We start from the raw sequence: 27178 nt of genomic DNA, 5'->3' as shown, positions 1-27178 counted from the left end.
ACGGAGCCAGCCCAACTTGGGGCTCAAACCCATGAACTGTGAGATCATGAGCTGAGCTGAAACCAAGAGTCGTTCACCCAGGCACCCCAAGGTAACTTGATTTTTAACACTATTTGGGAGCTCCTAACTTTTAAATCACATTCATTACTCTTATTTATATGCTTAGTCTTATTTATGTGATCTTAATTTTCTCTTTTTTTTTTTCTTTAAGCTTTCCTGACTTTTGTTTATTAAGGTCATTGTTCTCATTTTTTAAACACGTATTTATCAAGTCCTGTATCCTGGTACTGAGAAATAGAATATTACCTACAATAACTCTCCCACTTCCATTCTGTACTCAAAACCTTTAGAATATTTTTCTGTTAAGTCCTCTGTTAAATTTAAAAAGAATTTAGTTTTTATAGGTTTCCACTTTGCTCCACCTCAACTAAAGGATGGATTGAAATTTTTCTGCTTAACAATACCCTTATTTTAGTGGTACCAAACTATGACCATCCCACAAATTTACACTAAATTTTTTCATAGGCACTTACTGTTGTCAAGAAAGACATGTATTAGGAACTTACAGCTACAGAAAATAGAAATGGTGCTCAGTGATGTTTTCAGAACCACAAACTTCTAACTCTGGCATTTACTGGTAGGTTCGCTTGCACAACAATGGACAAAAGACTCTTTAGACATAGACTGGTGTTGAGTTTTAACTGAAAACCTTAAAACGATTTAACCACTCATAATGAATTATAAAACTCTGACAGTCAAATTGTACTTTTATGAGGCATTTATTCATTATTTTTGTAGACCTGAAAGAAACTTTGCATACTTGTGTTTTCTGCTCTCATTTCAGATAAAGATTATGAAGAGAAGGTCTAAAATAATTGTAAGTCAAAAGCCAACGGAGTTAGAAATGAAATATAAAGACAACAAAATGTATACACAGCTGTGCTGGAGGAGCAGCGATGGGTTTCAACTCATGTTTTGGATACGAAAACGATTTAGCTCATCTCATACAAAACGAAAGCAGGTGCAACAGTAAAGCTGAATCATGAAAACCCTAATTATTTTTAGCATGCCTCTTAACTTTTCTTTCCCCTGGTTTCTTGTCTTCGGAGCCTGAATCTTGAACAGGTAACCACTTGAGGGGATGCCGGCGATAAATAGGCCATGGAGGAAGTGTCAACTGGAGCCAGAACAGAGGAAATCCGTCAATATTAAACATCAAAAGTTTAAAAGAGCATTACGTGTAATATTCCCAAATAAGTCCTCTATGCTTCTAGAGGTAAAAAACAACAGCAAAACTGACATTCCAGTGAAAACTCATCCACCCAGATTTTTAAGAATTGCAAACAAGCCTCACCATTTACACATAAGGCTTTAGGAGCTAAAAAGTGAGGAGAGCACATTGTGAAGACCCTAAGAAATTCCTGCTAGTTTTGACCTTAAGATTACCGCTTGGAGCAGCTGCTGTTAAGAAATGAACTGTATCCTCTTATGCAGCTTACTTTATCTGCCACTTCTTTGGTATTCTACTTTTCCAATGATAGATAGCAAGGTGAAACACTGATGGCAAAAAGAAGAGGTTTTGAAAAGCTGCTGCTGGTTCTCACTACCAGCTCCAACCAAACCAACCCAATTTAGAAAACTTAACTTGCCACTAACATCCAAATACCCACAATCTTCTTACCAAACACGAAAAAGCAAATCCGGCCATAACTATGTACACAGTCCACCCGAACTGTTCAGCCACGTACCCGTAGATAAATCCAACTATCTGGAGACAAACGAAGTACATTAAATACAATCAAGCTCGGGGGGGGGGGGAGGGGGAGAAGAAAAAGAATACTATGCAAAAACAATACTTACTGCAGAAAAAAGAATAATTCCCTGAAACATCTGTTCAGCTAGCTTCTGCCCCTTGTAATCCTAGAAGCGAAGGAGAGCAAAGCAGGAATTGGTTCCACCACCGAAGAGGTGGTTCCTGCCCTGGCCTCACAGCTTTGGCACCGGGCAACCTCGGCATCAGGGGCCTCCCCAAGGACCGGACAAGAAATGAGATTCTAGGTTTTCCGGAGACCTGAAGCAACCTAACGGCGCATGGGCAGGGGGCTCCTCGCGGTCGAAGAGAGATGGGGACCCGGGAAGCACAATTCAGGGAAGAGACAAGGGCCGCCGGAGCTGCCAGCTCCAGAGAAGCGTGCGGGGGGGGGGGGGGGGGGGTCTTGGGGTCGAGCCCTCACCATTTGCGTGGGCAGCGAGCTCAGATGCTCCAGCATGACTAGCTGAGAAAGCTGGCAGCAGAGCGAAGGCAGGTGCGACTCAGGGATCGTAGGCGCCGGGGTCGGATTCCAAGTGCAGGACCGCGGGCCCGCAGAGCCGGGCAATAAGAGGGCCGCGGCCCCGGAAGCGGATGTCTCCCACAGACCCGAACGGCCCGAGGCTCCGCCCTGCACCATCGCTAGGCGACCTGCGCTTTCGGAGCCGGCTGTAGCCCGGCGCACTGCCCGCGAGGGCTGAGGTGGCGACGGTGGCGGTCGAGCAGAGGCATCGCGCGTCCGGGAGGGGTTAGCCGTCAGTAGTGTAATGGCGGAAGCCGCGGCCCCGGCCCTCCAAACTGTCCTCCCCAGCGCCCCCGCGGCCTAACGGTCGCCAGCGCGCGCTGTCTCCATGGCGACCGGCTTTTCTCTGCGAGGACCCGGGCGGTGGGGCTGCCCGGCGCGCCTGTTCGGCGCCACGATTCCGCGGTCGGAGCGGCGGGCGGGTTTCAGGTGTCGGGGCTGCGCCGCGGCCGCGGAGCTAGCAGGCGGGCGGGCTTGGTCCGGAGTGCAGGGGAGGCGGGCGGCCCGGCGGCGGACTGGGCCCCCGGGCCTGCCGCGCGGGCGCTGAGCTGGCGGGGCGGGCCGGGGCCCGGACGGTGGCTCCTCCTCCTCTGGCTGCAGGTAAGGGCGGCCGCGGGGAGCGTCCGAGATGAGCTGCTTACCCCGGCCCTAACCTGGGGTCTCTGGGCCTGGAGGGTGGGGAGGTCCTACGGAGCGTCACACCGCCCTTAGCACCCCTAAGCGTAAGGGGGCCATATTGACCCCTAGAATTTAGAGGGCAGTACCCCAGGCCACATCGCCCAATAGAAAGGGCATACTCTCAAAGAGGGGATCCCCCCCCTCCTCCGCCGTCCCTTGCACCGAAATGGAGAGATGGCCTCCATTCGGAGAGTCTCCCAGGTTGGCCGTCCAACAAGCTCGCCGGCTGCACCGGCCCCTCCCTATAGGGGCCAAGGGTTCGCTTTGCCTCTCTTTCAAAGCTGGTGTCTATCTCAAAAACTTAGGCCCTCCCTTGTTACCCCCTGAGCGAGATGGGGTGCCCACGCTTGGGAGAGAAACCTCTCTGGGGAACCTGGGCCTGTGAATCCTAGGTGGCTCTCTGGCCTCTATGCTGTGTTGCGTGTCAGGGTCACAGACAGTGGGATGCTCAGCTTTCCCCGGGCAGGCTGCCGCCCACATTCATACATTCAGCACATTTCGCCGTACCTTTTTCTCTGCCACGCAGTGGGCCTAGGATACGGCTGTGACCAACCTCAGGTCCTTACCTTCCTAGAGCCCATAGTGTGTCAAGGGAGACAATGGTGTAACCCTAGAAATAAATGACAGCCAGCTTTATTCTTGGATAGGGAGGGCCAGGAGATGAGGGAGCTCAGGGCAGCTGCATCTTGAAGGGGGCAGGGGGAGGGGAGGAGAGGCTCCCTCGAGTCCTGAAAGCCAAGTAGGAGTTAGCCAGATGAAGAGGTAGGAGAAAGTGGATGTATATCTTTAGTGCTTTTCCACTTTTCAGCCTGGCAGAGACTTAATAGACTTTCTGTTGTATGTAGAAATTGACATATCCCTCTGCTACACCCTCCCCCTTCCTTTTTAAAAATTTTATTTATTTAGGAAATCTCTACACCCAAAATGGGGCTCAGACTGACAGCCTGGTGTCAAGAGTCGCTTGCTCCTGCAACTGAGCCAACCAGGCACCCCTGTTTTACTCCTTTTTAAATGCACTTTACAACGTGTCAGTTGCTATAAAGGCATTACGGTATTTGAGCTATGAAGATATGAAAAAAGGAAATTGCTTGTGAGGTTCCATTTGAGAGAGATATCTGCTGGAATCCATGTCGTTCCTTATGTTGAAATGTGTTTTCATGACCATTATCAAAGATTGTGTTCCCTTTCTGAGCTGAGAACCACCAATGCTCCTATTTACAAGATCATTCAACAAATATCACCTGCCCACTACCAGTGGAGGTTTTTGATGGTGAGGATGCATCAGTAAACACTTTGTTTCATTGGGGTCTCTGTTCTCATTAGGGCTCACATTCTAGGCCCAGAAGACAGATATAAAGAAACAAAGAAATGAAGGGCACCTGGGTAGCTCAGTTGGTTAAGTGTGCAACTTGGGCTCTGGTCATGATCTCACCATTCCTGAGTTCGAGCCCCTGTATTGGGCTCTGTGCTGACAGCTCAGAGCCTGTACCCTGCTGCAGATTCTGTGTCTCCCTCCCTCTCTGCCCCTCCCCTGCTCATGCTCTATCTCTCAAAAATAAACATTAAAAAAAAAATAAATGAGAGGATTTCATAATTGAGGAGGGGATGTGCTGAACTTTCCTGATGGCCTCTGAGGGGATGGATAACAGGATAGAAAGATGACCTTGGCCTGAGATACAGTTGTGAGATTGAGTTCCGTATTGGGCTCCTCGCTGGATGTGGAGTTTGCTTGGGATTTTCTCTCTCTTTCTGCCCCTCCCTCTCTCTCTTTCTCTCTCTCAAAATAAACATTTTAAAAAATGACCTTGGGCTTTGGTGACCTCAACAAGATGAGTTTGAATGGAACAGTAGGGACAGAAGTCTGGCCTGGAGGAGGCTAAAAGAAGAGGATGAGGAAGTAGAGCTAGAGGTAAAATTTTTTCAAGCATTTAGAGTGAGGGGAACAGAAAAATGGGTCCGTGGATCAACTGGGTGAGGGGAGTGGTGTCTTTTTTTTTTTTTTTAATTAATTAACTGATAAGATACAAGAGCATGATAATATGCTGATGGGTGTGATCCAGCAGAGAGTGAGTTTGCCGATGTTGCGCCAAGGAAACAAGTAGAGATTAGCTTACAGAGCGTAAGTGGAATGACCTTTCTTGGGACTACATATTAACAAGAGGGAGAGCAGAAAAGGTGGGTACATCTGCCGAGAATGGGTGCTAATGCCGGTAACTAGCAAGTTAAAAAAAAAATGGTATTCTTTCTAAGGTTTCTTCAGCCATATTTTTTGGATACACCTGTCCTGGTTGTGTGTGTGTGTTTTGTGAGTGATTTGGGAATGTGAAGGTTTTGTAATTTCTAAACAAAATATTAACTACCCTAGTGAAAAATTGAATATTGCTGATCAAATTGTTCTTAGCTGTGTACTGTTACAAAAACATAGCCACTATTACACATCCAGGGTCTACATGAGGTTTTGAGAATTCTTTCTAACCACATCAGTGAGTTTCATTACAAGGAGTAGCAATAGGAAAGAAAATATGGATCAGACATACTGCATAATAATTGGCATTTTGCAGAGAAATAACTGTGGAAGTTTTAGAAGCAAATGGTTTCTGCCATGGTAGTTTATTTAAGTACATCAAGTACCTGTCAGGATTGTGATTTTCTTGTGTCTAGCTAATTACCTCTCAATCCACATACTCTCTGTAAGTAACTTACTGGACGTTGTTGAGCTAAAACACTGTCCCTTGTATCATTAAGTTAAATGAGATTTATTCGAGTGAGATAGTTCTCTTTACTTGTGGTGGAAATTGGCTCCAAGCAGGCAGATGTTAGAGTTTTGTCTGCAGGCTCCTGGTCAACCAGTTTCTGTAGGTAAGGCTCAGCCCACCATGTGAAAAGCACACAGTGTATATAATGACGTGCATTCTTTAGAGAAGTTCACTGGTATAATGTACTTTATATATACTGCTCTAGAAAGAAATGGGAGAGAGGGAGAGAGTGTGTATGTATTTTAGATTGTTCTTTGGGAGTCTGAATTATTTTCTCCCCAGTTTGTAGTCTAATCTGTGATTCTCAGTTCTTAAAACAACCCTTCAATAGATTTCTTTTTTTTCTCTTTTTTTTCAAAGGTCTTGAGAAATCAAGTGCCTGATAGGCACACACTTAAGATGAAATTAATTCAAACTTACTTTTATTTAATTATTTAAATTTTTTGTATTAAAAAAAATTTTTTTTAATGTTTATTCATTTTTAAGAGACAGAGTGCAAGTGGAGGAGGGGCAGAGAGAGAGGGAGACACAGAATCCAAAGCAGGATCCAGGCTCTGAGCTGTCAGCACAGAGCCCGACATGGGGCTTGAACCCCCATGAGCTGTAAGATCATGACCTGAGCTGAAGTCAGATGCTTAACCAATTGAGCCACCCAGGCACCACTACTTTGATGTAGAAATATGCTATAATTCAGGGTGCGTTGTGAAGTTAGTAGCCTTATGTAAATGTTAGATGCTTCCAAGGGGGAAGATGAAGTAGAAAATGGTAAATGTCTCAAAGGTAGGATTATAATACCCTGGTTGCATAAACCTGTTTTTATAAGGAAACGTTACCCAGAGATTGTTGTAGAAATCTCATCATTTAATTCTGTTCCACACACAATCTCATTTTCATTGAATGATCATTATTATTATTTTACAGTTTTCTTTTTTATTTATTTTTTAACTAATCTTTACACTCATTGCAGGGCTTGAACTCACAACCCCATGCTCTTCTGACAGAGCCAGCCAGGCTATTAATCTTTTTTTAAGTGAAGGCATCAGATGAGCTGAGGAGCACAAGCCACAGGCAGAGTGACAGTATTGGACACCACTTTAGGAAGAGATGAGTAGTTAACCAACAGAAATGAAACCCTGGAAAGAAGCTCATTTTTCTTTTAGGGGATTTTTAATTTTTGAGAACAGCAGTCTCAAATTTTGACGGCAAAATTGGGTTTTGTGCATTTTTGTAATTATGTTTCTTTAAATGAATTTCTCTTTAAATGAAATTTTGTTTTAAATGAAGTTGGAAAATTTTTTCTCTTTAATTCCAGTTAAAGCTGAATGGGATACAACTCAGAACAGGGACGTTTTGTGCCAGTGAGGCCGACCTCAGACTATAGACAACAGAGTCCATGTCTAATTTAACTAGAAATTTCACCTGGAGAACATTTCCATAGTGGTTAGACCTCAAGTAGTCCTCTTGGTAGAATTTATTTTGCTTTTCATCTGGTGACATTTAACATAGAAGGCTATCTATTTCTCCCAGGTTATTTGCAAGTATTTTATTATCATGACAACTATATAAAATTCAGATCCCAAACTGGGTTCTTGGAGACTATTAATTCAGAATGAGCTTCTGGCAGAAAATACTTGTATGCATTTCTTGTTTCTACCTAAATAAAATGCTGAGGCATTTCGATGGCCATTCTCATGTACCTGTTGACTTTGGGGGCTTGTTTTTGTTTTGTAGGGTTAAAAACTAATATTTATATAAGACAGAAGAGAAAGATGTCATTCCGTAAAGGTATGCTCTTTCTACAAATTTTCTTGTTTTTATAGCTGCTCAAAAGGTAAAGAGATGTAATGCAGGCTTTTCCTCTTTGTTTCAGTAAACATCATCGTCCTGGTCCTGGTTGTTGTTCTCTTCCTACTGGTTTTGCACCATAACTTTCTCGGCCTGAGCAGTTTGCTAAGGAATGAGGTTTCAGGTATGGGAACCCTTACTAATGTTTTGGCATTTGTTGAGGACCCAGGGTTCCCTGTGTCCCACATCCTAAAAGTTATAACACTAGGCTAAAGGAAGATAAAGTTTTCTTCTTGTCCTTACAAAAGCTGCTAGGAAAAGGTAGTGGTGCTCCTTGTGTTCTTATAGCCCCACCCCCACCTCCCTGTTGTGGAGATTTGCTAAGGGTTTGATCTTACCGCAGACCCCTTTTCACCAAAGTAGAGGCCTTAGGGGAACTGTCTGCTCCTTGCAGCAGGGGAGGGCTTCAGAAGGTGGGGACAGGTATGTGAAGCTTCTACTTGATGCCTGCCCTGTTTACTGGTGTCATTGGGCTCCTTTCCTTCATCTGTTCTTTCCTTTAACGTGTGGAACAGTAGTACTGGGACCATAGTAGTAAAACAAAACCAGAAAGCCTTATTAACTGATGTAAAAAATCACTTTATTGCATAATTCCATTGCTCTACTGCAATATTGGGAGGTTTCAGGATGTTTGTCAAAAATCATTTTGCGGTTGCTACCCACCCTAGTTGACCAGAACAAGAAAAGATGAATAGTTTTTGCCTGACCTTCACAGAGTGCTCTGAAATAACAGTATGTATTTACATATGTACATACAACATACATTAAGCAAGTAAGTATGATATGTATAATGTATGCATAATGTGTGCTCTTGGTGGGAACATTTAGAAAAAGGAAAACAGCATTCAGGCTCCACGAGAATACTTTGTTCACTGCTTTATCTCCTATGTAGTTGGATGATGGCTAGTACACAGGAGGTGCTCAATAAATTTTCATTGAAAATTATTTCATTGCCTAGATACAGCTATTACTAAAATTTTGGCTTAGTACCTTCCTGCCTTTTTTTTTCTGTGTATGTATTTTTTCTGTCATGAGATTATGTAATATATGAACTGCAATGACCTTTTTTTTTCCATGTGATTATATCTGAAGCAAGTCACCATGATGGTAGATATTCTTCATATATAATTTTAATGCCACATAGTTTGTTTTCCACAGGAAAAATAGTCTTGGAACAATGTGACTCAGCCTTTTTTTGATGGCATCCCCACAATAAGAAACATGTTATAGATAGCACCCAAATATACATGTGTATTTGCTTATTGTCCATCTACCCTTCATGGTGGTAGAGACTTGTGTTTTACTTATGGCTATGACCCCAATGCCTAGCACATATTAGATGCTCAGCGTCCAATGAATGTAAATGAATGAATATATATTGTAAAAGGCAAAAAGGAACGTTTACAAAACAGTACTTAGAATTGCTGTGTGTGGTGTGTGGTCTGATACTTTTCTGATTTGGTGCTCTGTTCCAATTCAGGAATTGCTTTTCTACTCAAATTCTGATTGTGACCCACTAAATTGATTTCATGCCTATTTATGGGACATAGTTCATGGTTTGAAAAAAAATGGTTTAGTCGGTTTCTAGGTTTTCACAATTATAAACACACTTGTGACTTTGGATTACCTCTCAGATTTGTACTTAAGAGAGGCAAGGGGAATTACTGGGTCAGAGATCATGTACCTGTTTAAGGTTCTTGATACAAATTGCTAAAAAGCCATTCTGGAAAGATTCTATTGTATTCCCACCAGTAATGTATCAGAATTCAGTCCACCAATATTTTTTTTAATGTTTCTACTTTTCCAAAAGCCTTGTCACACATAGGAAAACACAGAGCTTCTGGGCTATATGCCTCATGTTGTAATGGGGGGAGAATGAAGTAAGTATAATCCTCACCTTACCTCTTATCATGTCTTGGGCCCTAAATCAAGAGCTTATGAGGTTTTGTATCACAATACTTTCCTTGTGTGTGTTCTTTGCAGATTCAGGAATTGTGGGGTTTCAGCCCATAGACTTTGTCCCAAATGTTCCCCGACAAGCTGTAGACGGGAGACAAGAGGAGATTCCTGTGGTCATCGCTGCATCTGAAGATAGGCTCGGGGGGGCCATTGCAGCCATAAACAGCATTCAGCACAACACTCGCTCCAATGTGATGTTTTACATTGTTACACTCAATGGTACAGCAGACCATCTCCGGTGAGCTCTGCTTGCCTGATGATTCTGCTTCTAGAGGATGCTCTAGAACAGGCCAGCTGCCAATCCAGGAATGTTTTTTTCCATATGTGTATACTTCTTCTATACAATTGAGATCATACCACATAAAAACTGCACATGAGAGGTTTTTCCATGTGATTGTATCATAAACACATCCCTGTGGTAGGAGAAAGAATATAAGGAATTTGTACCAAGATGTAAATTAATTTAGTCACACACACATTATTAAATCAAGGGTTTTTTTTAGTAATAATTTCTCAGTGAAGGAGCAATATGTTGATTTACATTCTGTTACAAGTTCCTTATCTCATGGACACACCCTGAGTAGTTAGTTCTAGAGTGGGATGGTCTGGGGGAACGATGGCAAGGTGGTGTGGTGAAGTGAGCATATAGACGAGAATCCGGATCCTGGCCCAGTGATTGGGGAGAATTACTTAACCCCTGGGAGCCCATTTCCTCATCTCTAAGTATGGGGTGAAAATGTCCAACTTAGAGGATTATTGTGTTGAAAATGAGAATATATAAAAAAACATTAAGAACATAATAGTCAGTAAACGTTCCTTACTGTAATTGTGATTAATCAAAGAATCCTAATCTGATAAAGTCATCCAGATCTTGAAAATGCTCTGAATTCAGATTTATGATATTCCAAGAAACATCTTATTTAATAGGCTAACAGTTGTCACTGTTCTAAAACATTTCTGTCCTTGTGACTTTCTCCATGGTTCCTGTTTAGTTTGTGAAAGTTGTTATTTTTCCTATATTTTAAGGACTCCAAGGGGCGCTTGGGTGGCTCAGTTTGTTGAGCGTCTGACTTTGGCTCAGGTCACAATCTCGTGGCTCGTGGGTTCAAGCCCTGCCTCCGGCTCTGTGCTAACAGCTCAGAGCCTGGAGCCTGCTTTAGATTTTGGGTCTCCCTCTCTCTGCCCCTCCCTTGCTCATGCTCTGTCTCTCTCGGTCTCAAAAATAAACTTTAAAAAAGTAAATAAAAACTCCAAAACCATCTAAAATAATGTAGAAATAACGCACTAGCAGAGACTACAGGAAAAATGTGCAGTCATTTACAGAACACAGACTTTCTTAGAGATAGTACCTTAGACACTGGTGGAGGAATTACTTAGTCATTACAGTGAATTAATGAGTCTAAAAGAACAGGCTACCAGTTTTGTCAACAATTAGCTTTCACTGCCATCATATTTTGACTTATTTTCTTCACCACGTATTTGGAGAAACAAGAGTTGATTGGTCCGTGTGATGATGGGATGTTCTCAACTGGTTTCTCTCCAGCACTGACCCTGAATGTGAGCCTGGTGGGAGCACTCTCCATCACCACAGAATCTTGGTTCAGGCAGGGAGTTTGATGGGCATACCTTCACTTAGATGAGGAAACCAAGGCTCGTAGAAGAGGCTTGAAGACATCTATATGGTCCCCAGGGTTTCTCTTAAACTACATTATGCCCTCATTGGAAGACAGAGAAGGCTGTAGTTTGGGGACATAGTTACTTATTTAAAAAATTTTTTTGTTTATTTTTGAAAGAGCACGCGTGCACACATGTGCGGGAGGGGCAGAAAGTGAGGGAGACACAGAATCTGAAGTGGGCTCCAAGCTCTGAGCTCTTAGCACACCTAACGAACCATGACGTGAGATTGTGACCTGAGCTGAAGTTGGACACTTAACTGACTGAGCCACCCAGGAGTTCCTGGGGACATGGTTATTTAAAAGTTTTTCTTTAATGTTTATCTATTTTTGAGAGAGAGAGTGCAAGTAGGGGAGGGGCAGAGAGAGAGACACACACACGCAGAATCCAAAGCAGGCGCCAGGCTCCGAGCTGTGAGCACGGAGCCCAATGTGGGGCTTGAACCCATCAACCGCAAGATCATGACCTGAGCCAAAGTTGGATGCTTAACCGACTGAGCCACCCAGGCGCCCCAAGGACACGGTTATATAAAACAAATTTGGTGCTTTATTTTCATCAGGTCCTGGCTCAGCAGCAGTACCTTGAAAAGCATCAGGTACAAAATTGTGGATTTTGACACTAAACTTTTGGAAGGGAAAGTCAAGGAGGATCCTGACCAGGGGGAATCCATAAAACCAGTGAGTTCCATACATCCTTGTTTGTACTTGGAGTTTGGTGGACTCGAACACAGGTTTGAACTGCATGTGTCCACCTATATGCAGGTTTTTTTTCGATACAGTACTATAAACGTTCTTACGATTTTAACATTTTTCCCTAGCTTACGTTATTCTAATACAGCATATAGTATGTATACCAGATGTATGGACTGTTATAGGTAAGGTCAACAGTAGGCTATTAAGTTTTGGGAGAGTCAAAAGTTGTATGTGGATTTTTGTGCAGGGGGCCAGTGCCCCTAAACCCCAAGTTCTTCAGGAGTCCACTGTGTTAGGAAGTGACTGGAATACTTGGGTAACTGGGTATGGTTCCCTGGGGATCAAGGTTGAGTTCTGAGAGACCTTTAGCTGTCTTCTCCTGCATGGGTACTGAGAGCACTCTGGGAGTTTCTAATAAAGGCATAGTCACTGATGAATCCTGTGCCAATGGCTCTTTCTTTTTTCTTTCCCAGTTAACCTTTGCAAGGTTCTACTTGCCAATTCTGGTTCCCAGTGCAAAGAAGGCCATATATATGGATGATGATGTAATTGTGCAAGGTACCAAAGACTGACACCATTAGTGCTGTTCTCTATCCAGAGTGTGGGTGGTAGCAATTGTTTTATTTATGGTATCTTATAAAAGGTCATCCTAAGTGGGAGGAATGGGCATCTTGAGGCAACTCAAAGTGTAAATCTTAAAAGAAAAAAAAAAGTAAATCTAAATCTTATACCTTGTCTGTTTCAGGGGATATTCTTACCCTTTACAATACACCACTGAAGCCAGGGCATGCAGCTGCATTTTCAGAAGATTGTGACTCAGCCTCTACCAAAGTTGTCATCCGTGGAGCAGGGAACCAGGTAAAGTACTTATTCAAGATCTTACATAGACATGCCACTCTCTATACTGCAGGGTAATGGGGAGAGGCAGCAAAATCAAGGGGCCCTTTACTTTTGCTACATTTTCCATTCCCCAGTTCATCCCCAAATTCAAGGCCGCTTTTCTGTGGATTGGTTCATGATTTTAACAACCTGTTTCTCCTTGAACATCTGGCTTAGTATGTTTATTCTAGGTTCCTATTGTTAATTTGGAATCCAAAATGTCACTGTTTTGTTAAAAATGTTTATTGGAGAGGGGGAAGAGAGAGCATGGGCACATGTGTGCAGGAAGGGCAGGGAGAGAGAGAGAGAGAGCATCCCAAGCAGGCTCCGTATGACCTGAACCAATATCAAGAGTTGGATGCTTAACTGACCAAGCCACCCAGGCATCCCCCAAATGTCACTTTTCATTGCTTTACACAGAGCCCCTTTGCTAATAATCTGAGTGGTTTAATAAGCAGGTTTTTTTTTTTTTTAACTGGCTATCAGTTACATCTATTCTGTTTGAAGCAATAAACCTACTATATATCCCATTTGTGTTTTAGTATAATTACATTGGCTATCTTGACTATAAAAAAGAAAGAATTCGTAAACTTTCCATGAAAGCCAGCACCTGCTCATTTAATCCTGGAGTTTTTGTTGCAAACTTGACAGAATGGAAAAGACAGAATATAACCAACCAGCTGGAAAAATGGATGAAACTCAATGTAGAGTAAGTATATATAGCTGACCATGCTGTAAAGATGCTTATTTCAACCTGGGTGGTCTTGTTTAAGAGGAATTTTTAAGGATTCTCGACTAACAGTTTACATTTGTCATTTGTCCCCCCAAGAGAGGGACTGTACAGCAGAACACTGGCTGGCAGCACCACAACACCACCTCTGTTGATCGTATTTTATCAACAGCACTCTACAATTGACCCCATGTGGAATGTCCGCCACCTTGGTAAGTTGAAAAAATTAACCAAAGGCCTAACTAATAAAGAATTTAAGTGTCTTTCCTCAGGGATGGGATATATCCAGTTCCCTTTAAGTTTTCTGGAGTTTGATGTAGCATTCTTATTTCTGACTAGTACTAGGTACAATCATTTGGCTCTTTTTTTCTCAATGTAAGGTTCCAGTGCTGGAAAACGATATTCACCCCAGTTTGTAAAGGCTGCCAAGTTACTTCATTGGAATGGTCACTTTAAGCCATGGGGAAGAACTGCTTCCTATTCTGATGTCTGGGAAAAATGGTATATTCCAGACCCCACAGGCAAATTCAGCCTGATCCGAAGACATATGGAGATCTCAAATACAAAATAAAACATAATTTATGCTATAACCATTTCTCAGGAAATCCTGGAAGACAGTATGTGTGGGAATTAACAGTTGCAAGGCTTCAATGCCTATCTGCAGCAACCCATGGAAAGAGGGACATTTCAGCTGGGTAAAGAGGATGAACTACCCTGTTTAGCAGTCAGCTTCCCAGATAGGCTATAAATGTCTCCATCTGCCTTACCAAATGTTTGCTTACTGCCATACTGAAAGACTGACAGGGATGGTACGGCTAGTTCAACACTACTGCTTGGTTTTAATTTTGTAATATTAACCTGTGGTCTGATCTGTTAATAAAGTGAAACCTACATTTTTCAATAGGTGTCTGATGGTTTGCTTCCAGGTGATTAAGTATACTTCTACCCAGTTGTTAAGAGAGCGGTGCTGCTATAGAATTCAGACACTTTATAATTGCCTCATTTTTAAAGAATGAGTGTACCATGATATATATTTACAAAATTTACACAGCTCATGGCATACAGCAACAAACTATACATCACACACAATAGAACAGCTCAGCAGTCTGCTCAAAATGTAAAAAAAAAAAAAAAAAAAAACAAACCAAACCACAAAACCCAACAAACACCTTCTAAAAAGACAAGGTTGTTACACATAGTCTGTACTGAAGTCATAAGCATCATCTTCCTCTTCAGTCATTTTATCTGAGATGTAAGATTGTGCTGACTCATCTATATTGGAGAAAAGAAAAGTTAAGGTTAAAATTCCATACCATGCCGCTTTGTCATTGGTAAATCCCTCCACCAACCCACCTGCTTGAGACTCCTCAGGCAGTGCCCACGTCTCTTCTGCCGGGACCATGGCTAAGCTCTCTTCCTGTGGGACAAAGAAACAGTGCAAGATTAGTAACCCTTGTCTGCTCAATGTAACTAACTGCACATCTGGAAAGACTCTGAAGGTACTTGTAACGAGACACACAAAATTAAGACTAATGATTGCAAACCTTAAATACTAAATCTTAGGTTTTTTTCTTGGTTTGTTTTTTTTTTTGTAGTCTATCATGAACTGTTTAATTTCTACTTTCATCCCTTTCCCACTTGTTAAACATTATTAATGATAAAAAATGCACTCAAGCAACTTGTGTGCAACATACTTACATCAGCTTCTTCATCAACACTTTCCTGGTCACTGTCAAGGTCGTTGTGGTCCTCCTCCTCCTCCTGCTGTTTCTGTCTTGGCAGTTCTTCAGGAATGTCCTTTTCTTCTATTATTCCATTTGTTAGACCTGAAGACTGGAAAAGGATGCTCCTGGCTGAACGAGGGCCCCTGATGCCTAGGGAAGGAACATAGCCCATGTAACCAGAGACCTTTTACTGCCCTGTCAGCCAATGAAGAGAGCAAACACAAGCCTTGCTTACTGTGTATGCTGTGTGCATTGTTCTTTTCCAGTTCTTCCAGATTAAAGCCCTGTTTCATGTCTGTCATGATGCCCTCATTAAAATGTGGAGAGGGAGTCCAGGATGTAGGGGGATGGCAATAGTAACCTAAGGAGGCACTAGTATTAAAAACAAGATTTGTCAAAAACCAGTGGTCTTCATTCATGTGGTCCTCAAAATGCCAAGAGAAAGGAGTCTTACCCTGTCCACTCAGACCACATCAGTTTGGCTGCACCTTCTACATTTGGGCTTCCACCTTTTTGGTGCAGTCCTCTTCTCTGAGCAAGCAATGTAAAAAATTCCAGATGATTCTTAAAGTCTGGGACAGTAAATTTCAGTACTACCTTAAAAAAAAAAAAAAGAAAACTGAAAATGTCATTCATCTGATACAGTGTAAAAAGCCTTGAAAAATCTCCCACTTAAATGCTTATGATGAAAGAGAAAATGGAGCTCAAGGGAAGAGGTTCTTATACCTGTCGAGCATCAGCCTGGGACAAGATGGCGCTAGCGGCCTCTACTGGTTTCACCATTTCAATACTCGCTGGACTCCTCAGAGCAAGTGTGCTGGCAGAGTTAAGCGGAGACACGATGCAGCTTGGACTGTCTATGACTGTGATCTGTTTGTCCAAGGTGACAACCTGCATGCACCTAGAACAAGAGGGATGGTAACTGATGGGAGCACTGGTTTACCTGAAGGATGAGAGACAACACGAAGCTCAGGGTTGGATTGAACAAACTCAGCACACAGTCTGTCAGATCCAGTTTATCATCATTTGCTTCGTGTTTTATCTGAAACCCTAACGGTGCTCCATCTACTTCTAAAAAGAAACACTACGTTATAGCCTATATGTTGGCCTAAATGCATGCTGTTTCCTCTGCCATAAAGATTTCCCCTCCCCTCAATCTATTTGGTTGTCTTTCAAACTAGATGTGAGCTATTCCACTCGAATCCATTCTTCCCTAAACCTAGCACTAACCTAACCCTGTTCCTTTCACGGACACCTCTAAAGAAAGAATGGTCTTCCTTAAGCTATTGAAAACAAAATATTGACTCATCTATGATAAAATATTATAATTATGTAAGAACTCACTTTTACCTTGTCAGCCCCATGGATACACCAACATTACATATCCGTTCTTGTTTCAAGCTGTTGATGATGCTGCTTTTCCCCACATTTGGGAAACCTACAAATGGGAAATCCACAGAACAAAAGGCATTATGTAATTGGTAATTACCAAATTTCCACTGCCTTATTTTAGGTTTGCCTGATGTTTAGAGCAAGATCAGAGTTGGATCTGAGTGTCTTCATTTCAACACTAAGACGAATCTTAGCATCTTCATTTCTTGCACAAGAAATCAAGGGTAGGAGGATTAATTCAAATAAACTAGGGAGCTTTCAGAAGCCAACTTCCTACAGTGCACATCTGGCAAAAGACTGAAATAGGCAGCAATTAACGTTTCTTTGTGTGTATCTGAAATGGGCAAGAAGCTAATGTTTGAACAAGCCCTTTATTAAGCACCAACCCCACACAGTTAACATGGAAAAATTCTTGGCACTTAAGAGATAATACATAAGATGTGTTGAACTGAAACTCACCAATTACTCCAACCCGAATGGCTTTGCCGTAAGTCTCCTGAAAACTTCTAAGAAGCTTCCAAAGGCCTTCTTTCCCAACACAGACTTCATTTTTGAATGGAGCTCTCTTCTTTAACTTCAAATGCTAAATAAAATTCCAAGTTAAGTTTACTTCTGATAACTCACCAGATAAAACCCAAGCAATCTGGTTCCAGAACCCAGCTATTAAAATCACACTATTATCTTTCAGATTATCTCTGGATGAAATCAGAGTTGGATCTTATGAGTTCTCATTTTTTAATCAAGATTTTGTACACTCATCATATTTCAGCCATCCAAAATCTGAAAGAACCATACTTCCCACCACTAACAGTGAAGAGTACCTTGATTATCTTGCCCTTGTCCTTCAGATTTGTTGAGGCTCTGAACACCACTGTTGGTAATTCCTTCTTCAAATAATTTAGCCAGTTTTCCAAATTCTCCTTTGGTACCAAATCTAATAGGAATTAGGAATAAGACACATACTCTCAATTTGGTAATTTTGTTGATAGGAACATGCACTATCTGATAAACTGGATTTCACTCTGGTTTGTCTCTTCAGTTTTTTCAAAAGATTTAAGTGGAAGATGGGGAGAGGGTAAGCTCCCCACTATGTTGCCCTTATCTCAACAGATTTTGGTATCTATACCTCTGTATTTCTTCAATTCTCCTCTGTACTACTCACCCTTTCAGAATTAAGTCAACCTGTAGATCATTACCCTACAACTCTAGGGCTATGTTTCCAAAATTTACTCTCACATATCAACCATGTTTACTGGCCCCAGCAGTAACTGTGGATCCCAATATTACTTTCTGCTTCCCAAGTCTCTGTTCTGGGTTTTCCTGGCCCTGATGCTCAAACCCGTACGTACCTGCACTTCACATAAACACTGTCATACTGCCATCTCTTCCTATGTGAAATATACTGCACAGTAAGCTATGTACAGAAGCTTACACTCTTGAATAAGACAAAGTGCTAAGTAATGAATGTCAAAAAGAAAGTTGAAACCAATTGATCTCTTACAGAAAATACCTCCACCCCATTGCCCAGCACTGTCTTTGGCAACAAGACCATATGCACTGGCTTTACTGAGATCAGAGTTGGATCTTAACAGTCTTCAGTAAAAATCAGACTGCTCACATGTTTTCCTCATACCTCACTAGTGCATATGGAACATAAAACATCCCTTTTGCTCACCTGATTTGTTTAATACAAGTACCAGCTTTTTCTGTCCACCCTGGACAATGGCCTCTTCTACCTGGGGACACCTGCAACCAAGAGGATCTCTGGCATCCAACACCTCCAGCACAACATCTGAGGCTTCAATCACCTGTCAAAGCAGAAACTATCAGAGGAGCATCCCTTACTCTGGCAACACCCTCCATACAAGTATACTGGCGTTTTCCACTTTGCAACTCGAAGTTGGATCTTTTGTCTTCACTTTGGCATGAAGGATGTTCACATATCATTTCTCATAGGAAAGTGAAACACAAGTTTGCTTGGCAGCCTCTGGTCTCTCATCAAAGTGGAAATACCCCACTGTCTTGAACTTATTACCCTCCCATAGTGAATTATGTAGTTTGATAGGCCCCTATGGCCCTGCCAAGACTGCTGAGCAACAGTCATGTTCTATTTACAGAGGGGAGTGAGCTTAGGAAAACGGGCATTGGGGATGGGAGTTCTGGGGAGCAGCTATGCCAAGACACTCCCTTGACCTCCTTCACTTAGGAGGTCACACAATACTTCCAACAAGAGTATTTTAGAGACTTTTTCCACACTGCTTGCTATAATGTATTTTTCTCTATTAAGTTTTATTTTTGAGAGTGCAAGTGCCCACATGTTGGGGGAGGGGCAGAGAGAGAGGGAGAGAGAAAATCCTAAGCAGGCTCCATGCTAACAGCATGGATGTGGGACTCGATCGCACGAACCATGAGATCATGACCTGAGCTGAAACAACCATGGATGCTTAACTGAATGAGTCACCTAAGCACCCCATGTTTTACTCTATTTTATAATGTTCTATATCATCATGTTACTTTAACACAAAGTACCACTTTTGTAAACCATGCTCATAGGAAACTGTTCCTGTGCAAAAAATTTAAAACACAAGAATATTTCCTTTAACTAAACAGAAAAGGCTCTAAATAGAATAAGCCACAATAAACAAATAGGATAAGCCAACTTTCTGAAAAATTTTTCTAGCTCAAGTCAATTCCACTTCCACCTTTTCAGGGTTGGTAACAGGAAAAAAGAATGACTCTAGTCTTTTCCAACCTCATTATCATTTTTACACACTAGCCTAGACTAAAATACCTTTTTAAGTTCCTGACAATACAACTTCTTTGGATTCTGTTTGCCTGCCTTGGCTTTGTTCTTAGCTTTACGCTGCCCAAATTCCTACAAGATAAAAAAACAAAGGAAAAACACAAAATTAGCAGTTCAGTTGTAACGTCCTTCTCCACTTTCCATGGCTAATTAGGAGCACTGCAATTGTTATTTCTATAGGTAAAACAAGAGTGAGAATGGTCTTTTTCTGCCCAGGAGGTACAACAGCCCCTGCCCTAAGTCTGTACTTTTGCTTCTACAATAAAACTCTCATTCACAAAGACACTTGATCATACCTCGTTCACAGGTTCCAAGTTAGATGCCTTAACACCAGGGTTAGTTTCAAGTTTCCTTTTCTTTTCCTGTTCTTTCTGCCTATCGAGTTTCTGCTGCTGTTTTAGTTCTTCAAGCTGTATCCAAGTCATAAGAGAAAAGGGTGAGCCAAAGCAACTTGGCATTACTTTACTTTCAAAAAATACACATACCCACACATCACTTGTTCAAAGTTTCAGCTAACATATCTTACTCGCTGTTTTCTTAGCTCAGCTTCCCGAAGAAGAGCCTCTTTAAAGGGAGCACTGTTTGGAACTCCTGGGTCTTTTCTAGGCTTTTTGCGACCCTGTTTTTTGGCCTCCTTCCTCAATTTTCGATGGTGCTCTCGAACCTATCATAATAAAAATTTTTATTAGTTTATGAAATTTACTAGCCAATCTGGCTAAAGTTAGTTATGCCTGTAAAATAACCTAGAAAAGCTGTAGCAAAAAAAAAAAAATGTCACCAAAAGATTCTCTGCAAGGGTTAACATACTGATCAGAGTTTACAGACTTTCTTATCACCAAATTACTGCACTTTCCCACAGCCATATTCCTGATGCCTAAGAACTTGTACCCATGGACAGTCTATTTAACTTCAGTTTCATGAGGTGAAATCCTATTAATCCAGACCTCCTAGTGGAGGAGAGGTGGAGCAGAAATCACGTTAGGATTATATTTAATACAGTTCTCCTAAGCACTGGACTTACCTTTTTTTGGATTTTATACCGCTTATGGCAGGTCATGCGTTTACTTGCTTTCTTTAACTCTACAAAGACACCGGTCACAAAAGGATTAGACACAAATGATCAATTTGTTTCGTTTTTAGTGACTGTGCTCTAGAATCATATCCCTTTTCCTATTAAGTAGTTAATTAACTCTCAAACTTAATTTAAGTATCATATGTGGCAGATAATAAACATACACCACTCTAAAATCCCAGAGAAGTAGACTCAACAGGTCCGGAGCAGAGCCCAGCTTCCTTGCTCCCACTCTTCTCATATAGACGGGTTGCGCACAGGAGCACATGAGACCCCAAACAGCAGCCACTTCTGGTCAAACACCATGAATTACAAGTTAGGAGCAAACAGTGGGTTTCAGAGGCGGCTCTCGGACCTCACCAGGGCCGGACTGAACGTGGTCATGGAAGGGAAAACGCCGGGCCCGAAACATGGTTCAGACTCAGTTTCCTTGCCTAATCTCCACTTTTGTCTTCGTTTCGTACAAAAGAACAGGCCCACGGTTAACGTGGGGCCTTCCCGCTCTTGGTTCTACTACCAGGGACCAGCGCGACGGCCTACCCGCAGGCTCTCCCATTCCCGCAGAAGAGCGCCCTGGTGGTGCATCGGCCAACAGAGACAGATGCCCCTCCATACCCGCTTCCCGACCCCACTCACTCGGTCGCTTCATCCTGGTAGTGGGAAAGGCAGCAGCGGCAGAAGCTACAACGCGCCTCCGACACAGCCACGTGTGAACTGCGGACAAGCGCGAGCAACACGCACTGACGCTACCGCCGTAAACAGCGCCGCCGTCCGCCCGCGTGCGCGCGCACGCAGTGTCGTGCGGAGCCGGGTTCGCTTGGCGGCCGCGGGACTGGTTTTGCGGCGGCACCGGGAGGGGTGAGGGTGGTGAGGGCGGCGGGTGCTGGAGCGACGGCAGCGGCCGCAGCCGGAGGAGCAATAGCAGCAGCCGTGGCGGCCACGGGGCGGGGCGTGGCGGTCGGCGACCGCGGCCGGGGCTGCAGACGGCGAAGCGGCTGGGTAAGGCCGGGCCCGGGGCGGGTGGGGCCGCTCCCACTCGGCCGGCTGCCGGGCCTTTGTGTGGGCCCCGGCGGGCGGGAGCAGCAGCGGAGGCCCCGCCCCAGCCGTGGGGACGCGCCGGTCGAGCCAGGCGCGCGGGGCGGGGCTCGGCGGCGGGCGTCGGGACGGCCCGGCCGCCTTGCCGCACCTGCCGGCCGGGACAAAGGCGCGCCGCGGCCCGGAAACTCCGCTTCTTTCCCGCCCCAGCCGCTGGCCGAGCGCTCGTCGCGGGCAGCTTCAAAGCTGTCAACGTTTCCCTTAGTCCCCGTACCAGTGACAGGTCCGGAAAGTCTTTCATTTCTTCCGCAGGTCAGGGCCTCCTTTTTTTGTTGTTTCTTGTCGGTTCGGACGCAAACTCAACTAGTGATTTTTTTTTTTTTCGTTTTACAGATGACTGTGTTAAGACTGAATGTTCTATCAGTGGGACTTGTATTTATAGTAAAGGCTAGATATTTAAGTATCTTATTTATATGCAACACCACAAAAAATCAAGCTTTTAAAACTGAACGTTTCCTGGTTTTTAATTGTCCACCTCTTAAAATATTTTACTGTAAGAGAAGCGTAGTTTTGTTGTGATAGGGGAGGTTTGGTGATTTAATGAAGAAAGATTGGCAAAATGTAGAAGAAATACTGAAAAATGACAAATACATGGTATTATAAACAGATACAGAAATTATTGCTATAGTTAGAGAAACATGTTGGAATAAAACATTCTTATCAACTTATTTTCCAAAGAACTAGGACTCCTCAAAAATGATTTTGAGGTGATTTTTTCCCCATTAAGAGTAGTATGGTTTTGCTTTATTACTTGCTAACGTATTGTAGTATTTTAAGATTCAAAGGAAGATTAGAAAGTATCTTTTGAAGAAATACTTCCAATTAAAACTAACAAATATGTGTGTGGATAAGTGGAAGGGCCTTGATTGTTTTCTTTGATTTGGGGGTCTACAAAATACCTCAAATATTAATATTCTGTCCCAAACTCCAAGATTAGTAAATTGTGGTATATGTGTATATGATAGGCTATTATCAAGCCATCAAACATTACGTGGAAGAATGTTGACTCGGAAGAATCCCAAGTTAAAACACAAGTTGCAAAATACTATATATGGTTTAACACTTTTGTTAAAAAAGGTAAATAAAGCATAGAATAAATACAGAAAACTGTGAATGCCAGTGTTAAGGATGGTTTTTTCTAGAAAGGATTGTAAGGTTTTTTTTCCCCCTTTGAATCCTGTTTTCCAAGATTTTTATTTTAATCATGCATTACAATACTGAGTATCATGAGAAATAAAGGAGAGTACTAAAAGTTTATAAACTGTCAGAATACACCATATGGTTATAATGAGTAAGTATTTTCCCAGTTGCACGTTATAAAGTTATCCTTTAGTGTTCACTGTAATTTATTGGTTGTCAGACTTTTGGACATGTGACTGTAATCAGTGCCATTTTAAAATTTCTAACCGAGCTTCATGATGTCTTTCCTCTTTATGGGAAAAGAATTGCTGAAGGGATGCTCACAATCTTTTTAAATTGCACAAACTTTTCTAAATGTCCCACTTATGTATACTTTTAACACATTTATTAAAAAGATGAATTGATCTTTCACGCTATGCCAGATACTATTTTATAAGCCAGTGCTACAAAGATGAATAAAATGTTCTTCCTGTTCCCAGGGAGTATGTAATCCTACAGTTGAAACTTCTTTGTTGTGCTTTGAAGTTTCAAAGTGATTTCATGTACATTTCACAGTCCCAATAATCTAAAGGAGATATGTACACCTGACTGCTCTCATTTTTAGAAGTGAAGAACCAGATCTGAGAGGTTGTGACTCAAGCAACATCAAACAGATAATTTAAGGTGGTGGACTTGAAACTCACATTGTAGTCTTCTGAGTTCAAGTCCTGTTACCTCTCCCACCTGCCAAGTCACATTGCCTCTCTTGCCAACTTCCAAACTACGTTTAAAAATGTGTCCGTTGAATAAGAAAATAATTGAAAATTACCCTTAAGTTGCATCTTTTTCTTGTTTTACCAGAAAAAATGAATGGTTTAAGGAGTTTTGGATATTGTGTGGTCTAAACTGGTATACACACCAATGATTTACTTTTTTTTGGTCATTTGCTTTTCACTGGATTATTTATGAAGATAATTTTGACGTGCCAAAATGATTGAAGGTTTTGTTTTTAATCTTTCTAAACTTGTGTGTGGTGTCTTTCCAATGCTGATAGGACTTTTGGAAAGAAATGTCTTTCTCTGAATTTTTTTTTTTTTTAGGGGGGGAGGAGTTTTCCAGACTCTGCTCACATGGGCCATTCTTGGTTTGTTCCAGCTTGCCAACACTTGGGGTCACATGTGAGCCTTCCACATGTGTTCACTCTCCATTCCAGCTCTGTGATTGAACTCTGCTCTTATTGACTAGGGGGCATTTGGGCAGGCATGCTTCATTCCTGGAATTGACAGTCATTCCATGTGAGTAAAGTGGAATCTCAGTGAGCCTTCTTTAAGTATATGAAAAGCATTTGGTTTTAAAATGGAAAGAAGTGTCAGGTACTGTTAGTGCCTGAGCCTTTGCAGCAGTTTGGCTCAAGAGAACTGATATGCCTATGTGTTCCAGTTCTCTTATCTTTCTTTAGCAGTTCTACTTGAATGTTTTCTATCTATTCGTACTCATTTTTATTCCTTCTGACCTTTTTTTTTTTTTTTATTTCCCCTTTCTCTGCTTTGTTCTTCTCTTTCAGTTTTGAATATATTAACACTGAATCAGCACTTCTAAAGCCCTGCCTTCTCCCACTGGCTTCACTTGGCCTTCAGACATAATGAGGAGACTGGCTTTTCGAGGCGCTGGTTGTGCTCTGGTAAAGCTGGTAAATTACTGATCATCTACACCTTTTCTCTTTTCTGTCCTTCCCTGCCTTTTGCCTTCCACTTTTCTTGAATTTTGTTATCCTTTCCATAAAGAGTCCCTCCTTGTTTTCATCAAATTCACTTGTGTCCTTGTCATAGCTTGTTTAATTAGGTTTGGTCCTTAGTTTCTTCATCTTAATGAATTGAGGCCAGTTGATCAGCCTATTATAAATAAAAGAAAATCAACAAAACTTGGCTGTCCTTGGCATAAGCCCGTTGAACCTTTTAGCCACTTGTAGCCAATTGCAAACTAATATACCTCGTAACAAACCAAAGCCTAGAGGAGGGAATATCGTCATGGTAGGCTGTTTTTAAATACCATGTGGACTGTATTTCAGAGGAAGACGTAGGGGACTCCTCTTGCTTCTTAGTTGGTAATCAGAATTTTTTTTTTTTTTTGGTTGGTTTTGCCCCTCCTTTCTGTTCCCTGAAGATGCCCAATTTTTTCTCCATACCTACTGGCAACCCATTCTTTCAGCTGATTGTGTCTTAGTTTACTGAAGTTGAATGTTGATGAGTGAAACTGGGATCAGGTTTTTCTTTTAGCTTTAGAGAAAGATCTTTGAAATCATAGTATACTATCTCATACTATTGTTAAATTGTACAAGCATTATAGAACCTTCTCAGGCATATACCTTTTCCCTGTAGCTGTAGCAGATCATTTTAACGGTTGCATTTTTTGTGTTACCATCAAATGTGTACATTAGTAAAGTCGTGTTAATATTAGTTACTAGACAGCCTACCTAAACCCAAGAGCAAATATTTATGTGCTTCTGAAAGGCCAAGTAGGACCTAAAAGTTCACTTCTGAGGTCCTGTTGCAAATTATCTGTTGAAACTTAAAGCTATGATTTCAAGATTCATAAGCATAGAATACCTCATATGACTGACTGAAAAGGAGATCAGTCTGATTGACAGAAAAGTTTCAAAGCAGTTTTACTTTGACATAGGTGTGGTAAGTCACATTAAGTGTTTTCCAGGAATATGTGTTGTGGCCTTCTTTAATGAGTGGAGAAAATTCATTTTCAGTGCATTATTCTTAGAGTTCATCTAAAATGCTAGAAGATTCATTGTCCTCTGCCCTCTACACTGCCACTGCTCATTTTCCTCAAGCACTGATTTCTATTTTTTCCATATCGTGGCCCACCTGGAAAATGATCATAGTTGTAAGACACACTGGGGAAAACAGATGAAGCTGCTGACTCCAGAGGTGATTGCCTTGGGGTTTCTGTCCCCATGACCTGCCTGGCTGCTTCAGGGGCTTGAGGGATCAGTACCTCCGCACTGCACTACATGCAGGTTTTTAAAATCCAGTGATGAGTAAATTTGGAGCCAGACGTGATTGGGTCATTCAAAATTGGTGATACATAAATGGATCTACTTTTGTTGAATTTGTCCTATCTGAATTGAAAGTGTAGCATTCTGGTAAGTGAAGGGGCTAAAGCCAACAAGGTCCAGAATTTCCCCTGAAAAAACGTGACAGTTAAGTTTCTTTACAAGAGTTAAAATATCCTCCTAAGTGAACCCGAATCTTGGTAGCAGGTGGCTAGCTGAGGGCTTGGTGGCAGTGTCTAAATTTAAGTATAAGAACATGGCTGATTATTTCTTATAGAAGAAGTTGGATTCCATGGGTTCCAAGAGAAGACGAGCTACCTCCCCTTCTAGTAGTGTCAGCGGGGACTTTGATGACGGGCACCATTCTGTATCCACACCAGGCCCAAGCAGGAAAAGGAGGAGACTTTCCAATCTTCCAACTGTAGATCCTGTGAGTAACTGGCACCACAGCTTCTGCCTGCTTTTCCTGCTCTTCCTTTAAGGATAAGCAGTTAAGATCCAGGCCTCACCACTTCTTTCTCCTCTGGCTAGATATTCCTAATCTCTTTCCTAATGTAGCTAACAGTCTTAACAGTAATAGTATAATTCAGTGTTAAGAAATAATGGTGGGTGGGTGTGGGTGGGTAAAATAGGTTATCCTATTTAAGGGGATTAAGAGGTATAAACTTCCAGTTACAGAATAAAAAAAGTCACAGAGATGAAAAGCACAGCACAGAGCATACAGTCAGCAGTGTTGTAATAACATTATGTGGTGACAGATAGTAACTACACTTACTGTAATGAGCAGTGAATAATGTGTAGGTTTATTGAATCATTGTTGTACATATGATATTGTATGTCAGGTATAATTCAATAATGCACTTAAAAAATTAGTATTCAGGAGCTCTCAAGAAAAGTAATTTCTCTGAATACATTTAGAATGGGAAATTTGCATAAAGTGATTCCTGTTTTGATGAAAACATGTTTTTCTAAGAGTGTAATCTGCTGAAGCACTTACCTTAATTCTAATTAAAAGTAACCAAATGGGTTAGCAATTCAACAGGCAGACAATGGCAGACAATGGCAGACAATGAAATAGAAATATGTACAAATTTGTTTTGTAATTTTATTGAGATGTAATTGACAGATAGCACCGTGTACGTTCAGGGTGTACAGTATAACGATTTGACATATATTTTGTGAAATGATTGCCACAGTTAGTTTAACGTCTATCATATCATATAGATGACCAAAAAAATGGTTTTTTTCCTTGTGATGAGAACTCTTAGGGTCTACTCTTGTGGCAACTTTAAAATATACAGTATAGGAGTATTAACTATAGTTACCGTGTTGTACTTTATATTCCTGGTACTTATTTATAATA

General features: G+C 41.9%; 4 protein-coding genes and 3 non-coding genes across 56 annotated transcripts in view; 2 read left to right on the top strand and 5 right to left on the bottom strand.

Moving 5' to 3' along the window:
* Positions 1-763: 763 nt before the first annotated feature.
* SPCS1 (signal peptidase complex subunit 1) lies at positions 764-2450 on the bottom strand. The gene is made up of 4 exons (XM_043587611.1): positions 2235-2450; positions 1861-1920; positions 1682-1768; positions 764-1177 (listed from the first exon to the last, which is right to left on the bottom strand). The coding sequence occupies exons 1-4, from the start codon at positions 2448-2450 to the stop codon at positions 1052-1054; spliced, it is 489 nt and encodes a 162-aa protein (XP_043443546.1). The 3' UTR covers positions 764-1051.
* A 399-nt stretch (positions 2451-2849) lies between these two features.
* Positions 2850-15566, top strand: GLT8D1 (glycosyltransferase 8 domain containing 1). Of its 3 annotated transcripts, XM_043587609.1 has the most exons (10): positions 2850-2933; positions 7499-7552; positions 7638-7736; positions 9596-9809; positions 11805-11922; positions 12411-12495; positions 12683-12795; positions 13359-13525; positions 13646-13758; positions 13927-14447. In XM_043587609.1, the coding sequence occupies exons 2-10, from the start codon at positions 7537-7539 to the stop codon at positions 14115-14117; spliced, it is 1116 nt and encodes a 371-aa protein (XP_043443544.1). In that variant the 5' UTR covers positions 2850-2933; positions 7499-7536; the 3' UTR covers positions 14118-14447. The 3 variants fall into 3 exon arrangements, with proteins under 3 accessions (XP_043443544.1, XP_043443543.1, XP_043443542.1); XM_043587608.1 differs by lacking the exons at positions 2850-2933; positions 13927-14447 and adding an exon at positions 14918-15566 and having other exon boundaries at positions 6956-7552; XM_043587607.1 differs by lacking the exon at positions 2850-2933 and having other exon boundaries at positions 6976-7552.
* On the bottom strand, positions 8171-21317 carry GNL3 (G protein nucleolar 3). 2 transcript variants are annotated; one of them, XM_043587606.1, is made up of 15 exons: positions 21174-21317; positions 20487-20545; positions 19992-20129; positions 19762-19875; positions 19454-19537; positions 18338-18470; positions 17484-17596; positions 17122-17245; positions 16621-16708; positions 15997-16171; positions 15725-15867; positions 15506-15642; positions 15245-15420; positions 14900-14963; positions 8171-9984 (listed from the first exon to the last, which is right to left on the bottom strand). In XM_043587606.1, exons 1-15 carry the CDS (start codon positions 21184-21186, stop codon positions 9971-9973), a joined length of 1575 nt encoding a protein of 524 aa, XP_043443541.1. In that variant the 5' UTR covers positions 21187-21317; the 3' UTR covers positions 8171-9970. The 2 variants fall into 2 exon arrangements, with proteins under 2 accessions (XP_043443541.1, XP_043443540.1); XM_043587605.1 differs by lacking the exon at positions 8171-9984 and adding an exon at positions 14549-14818 and having other exon boundaries at positions 21174-21305.
* LOC122488852 lies at positions 16230-16308 on the bottom strand. Its single transcript, XR_006298765.1, has one exon. It is a non-coding gene; the product is annotated as a small nucleolar RNA SNORD69 (small nucleolar RNA).
* LOC122488860 lies at positions 17356-17437 on the bottom strand. The gene has a single exon (XR_006298773.1). It is a non-coding gene; the product is annotated as a small nucleolar RNA SNORD19B (small nucleolar RNA).
* LOC122488851 lies at positions 18222-18298 on the bottom strand. Its single transcript, XR_006298764.1, has one exon. It is a non-coding gene; the product is annotated as a small nucleolar RNA SNORD19 (small nucleolar RNA).
* A 77-nt stretch (positions 21318-21394) lies between the features above and the next one.
* PBRM1 (polybromo 1) overlaps positions 21395-27178 on the top strand; it is a 116882-nt gene continuing 111098 nt past the window's right edge. For 6 of the 47 annotated variants that reach the window (XM_043587592.1, XM_043587591.1, XM_043587589.1 and 3 more), the window contains exons 1-3: positions 23707-24046; positions 24316-24441; positions 26093-26245. In XM_043587592.1, coding sequence (XP_043443527.1) covers positions 24394-24441; positions 26093-26245 — 201 coding nt within the window. In that variant the 5' untranslated portion in view covers positions 23707-24046; positions 24316-24393. Of the gene's footprint in view, positions 21537-21670; positions 21885-23702; positions 24047-24315; positions 24442-26092; positions 26246-27178 lie in introns of those variants that run through there. The other 41 variants (XM_043587576.1, XM_043587575.1, XM_043587562.1 and 38 more) reach the window with 23 other exon arrangements.

This window comes from Prionailurus bengalensis, chromosome A2, assembly GCF_016509475.1.
Source record: "Prionailurus bengalensis isolate Pbe53 chromosome A2, Fcat_Pben_1.1_paternal_pri, whole genome shotgun sequence".
Taxonomy (NCBI): Eukaryota; Metazoa; Chordata; class Mammalia; order Carnivora; family Felidae; genus Prionailurus; species Prionailurus bengalensis.
This window is presented reverse-complemented; position numbering and strand designations above follow the sequence as displayed.

Coding starts and splice junctions, on each gene's coding strand:
- SPCS1 (XM_043587611.1), bottom strand. CDS start 2,450: ATGGTGCAGGGCGGAGCCTCGGGCCGTTCGGGTCTGTGGGAGACATCC. Junction 1,921..2,234: donor GCTCGCTGCCCACGCAAATG/GTGAGGGCTCGA, acceptor CTTCGCTTCTAG/GATTACAAGGGGCAGAAGCT. Junction 1,769..1,860: donor GAATTATTCTTTTTTCTGCA/GTAAGTATTGTT, acceptor GTTTGTCTCCAG/ATAGTTGGATTTATCTACGG.
- GLT8D1 (XM_043587607.1), top strand. CDS start 7,447: ATGGCCATTCTCATGTACCTGTTGACTTTGGGGGCTTGTTTTTGTTTT. Junction 11,923..12,410: donor AGGGGGAATCCATAAAACCA/GTGAGTTCCATA, acceptor TTTCTTTCCCAG/TTAACCTTTGCAAGGTTCTA. Junction 13,526..13,645: donor TGGATGAAACTCAATGTAGA/GTAAGTATATAT, acceptor TGTCCCCCCAAG/AGAGGGACTGTACAGCAGAA.
- GNL3 (XM_043587605.1), bottom strand. Junction 15,421..15,505: donor CAATGCACACAGCATACACA/GTAAGCAAGGCT, acceptor TTCCTTCCCTAG/GCATCAGGGGCCCTCGTTCA. Junction 14,819..14,899: donor GCCTGAGGAGTCTCAAGCAG/GTGGGTTGGTGG, acceptor TCTCCAATATAG/ATGAGTCAGCACAATCTTAC.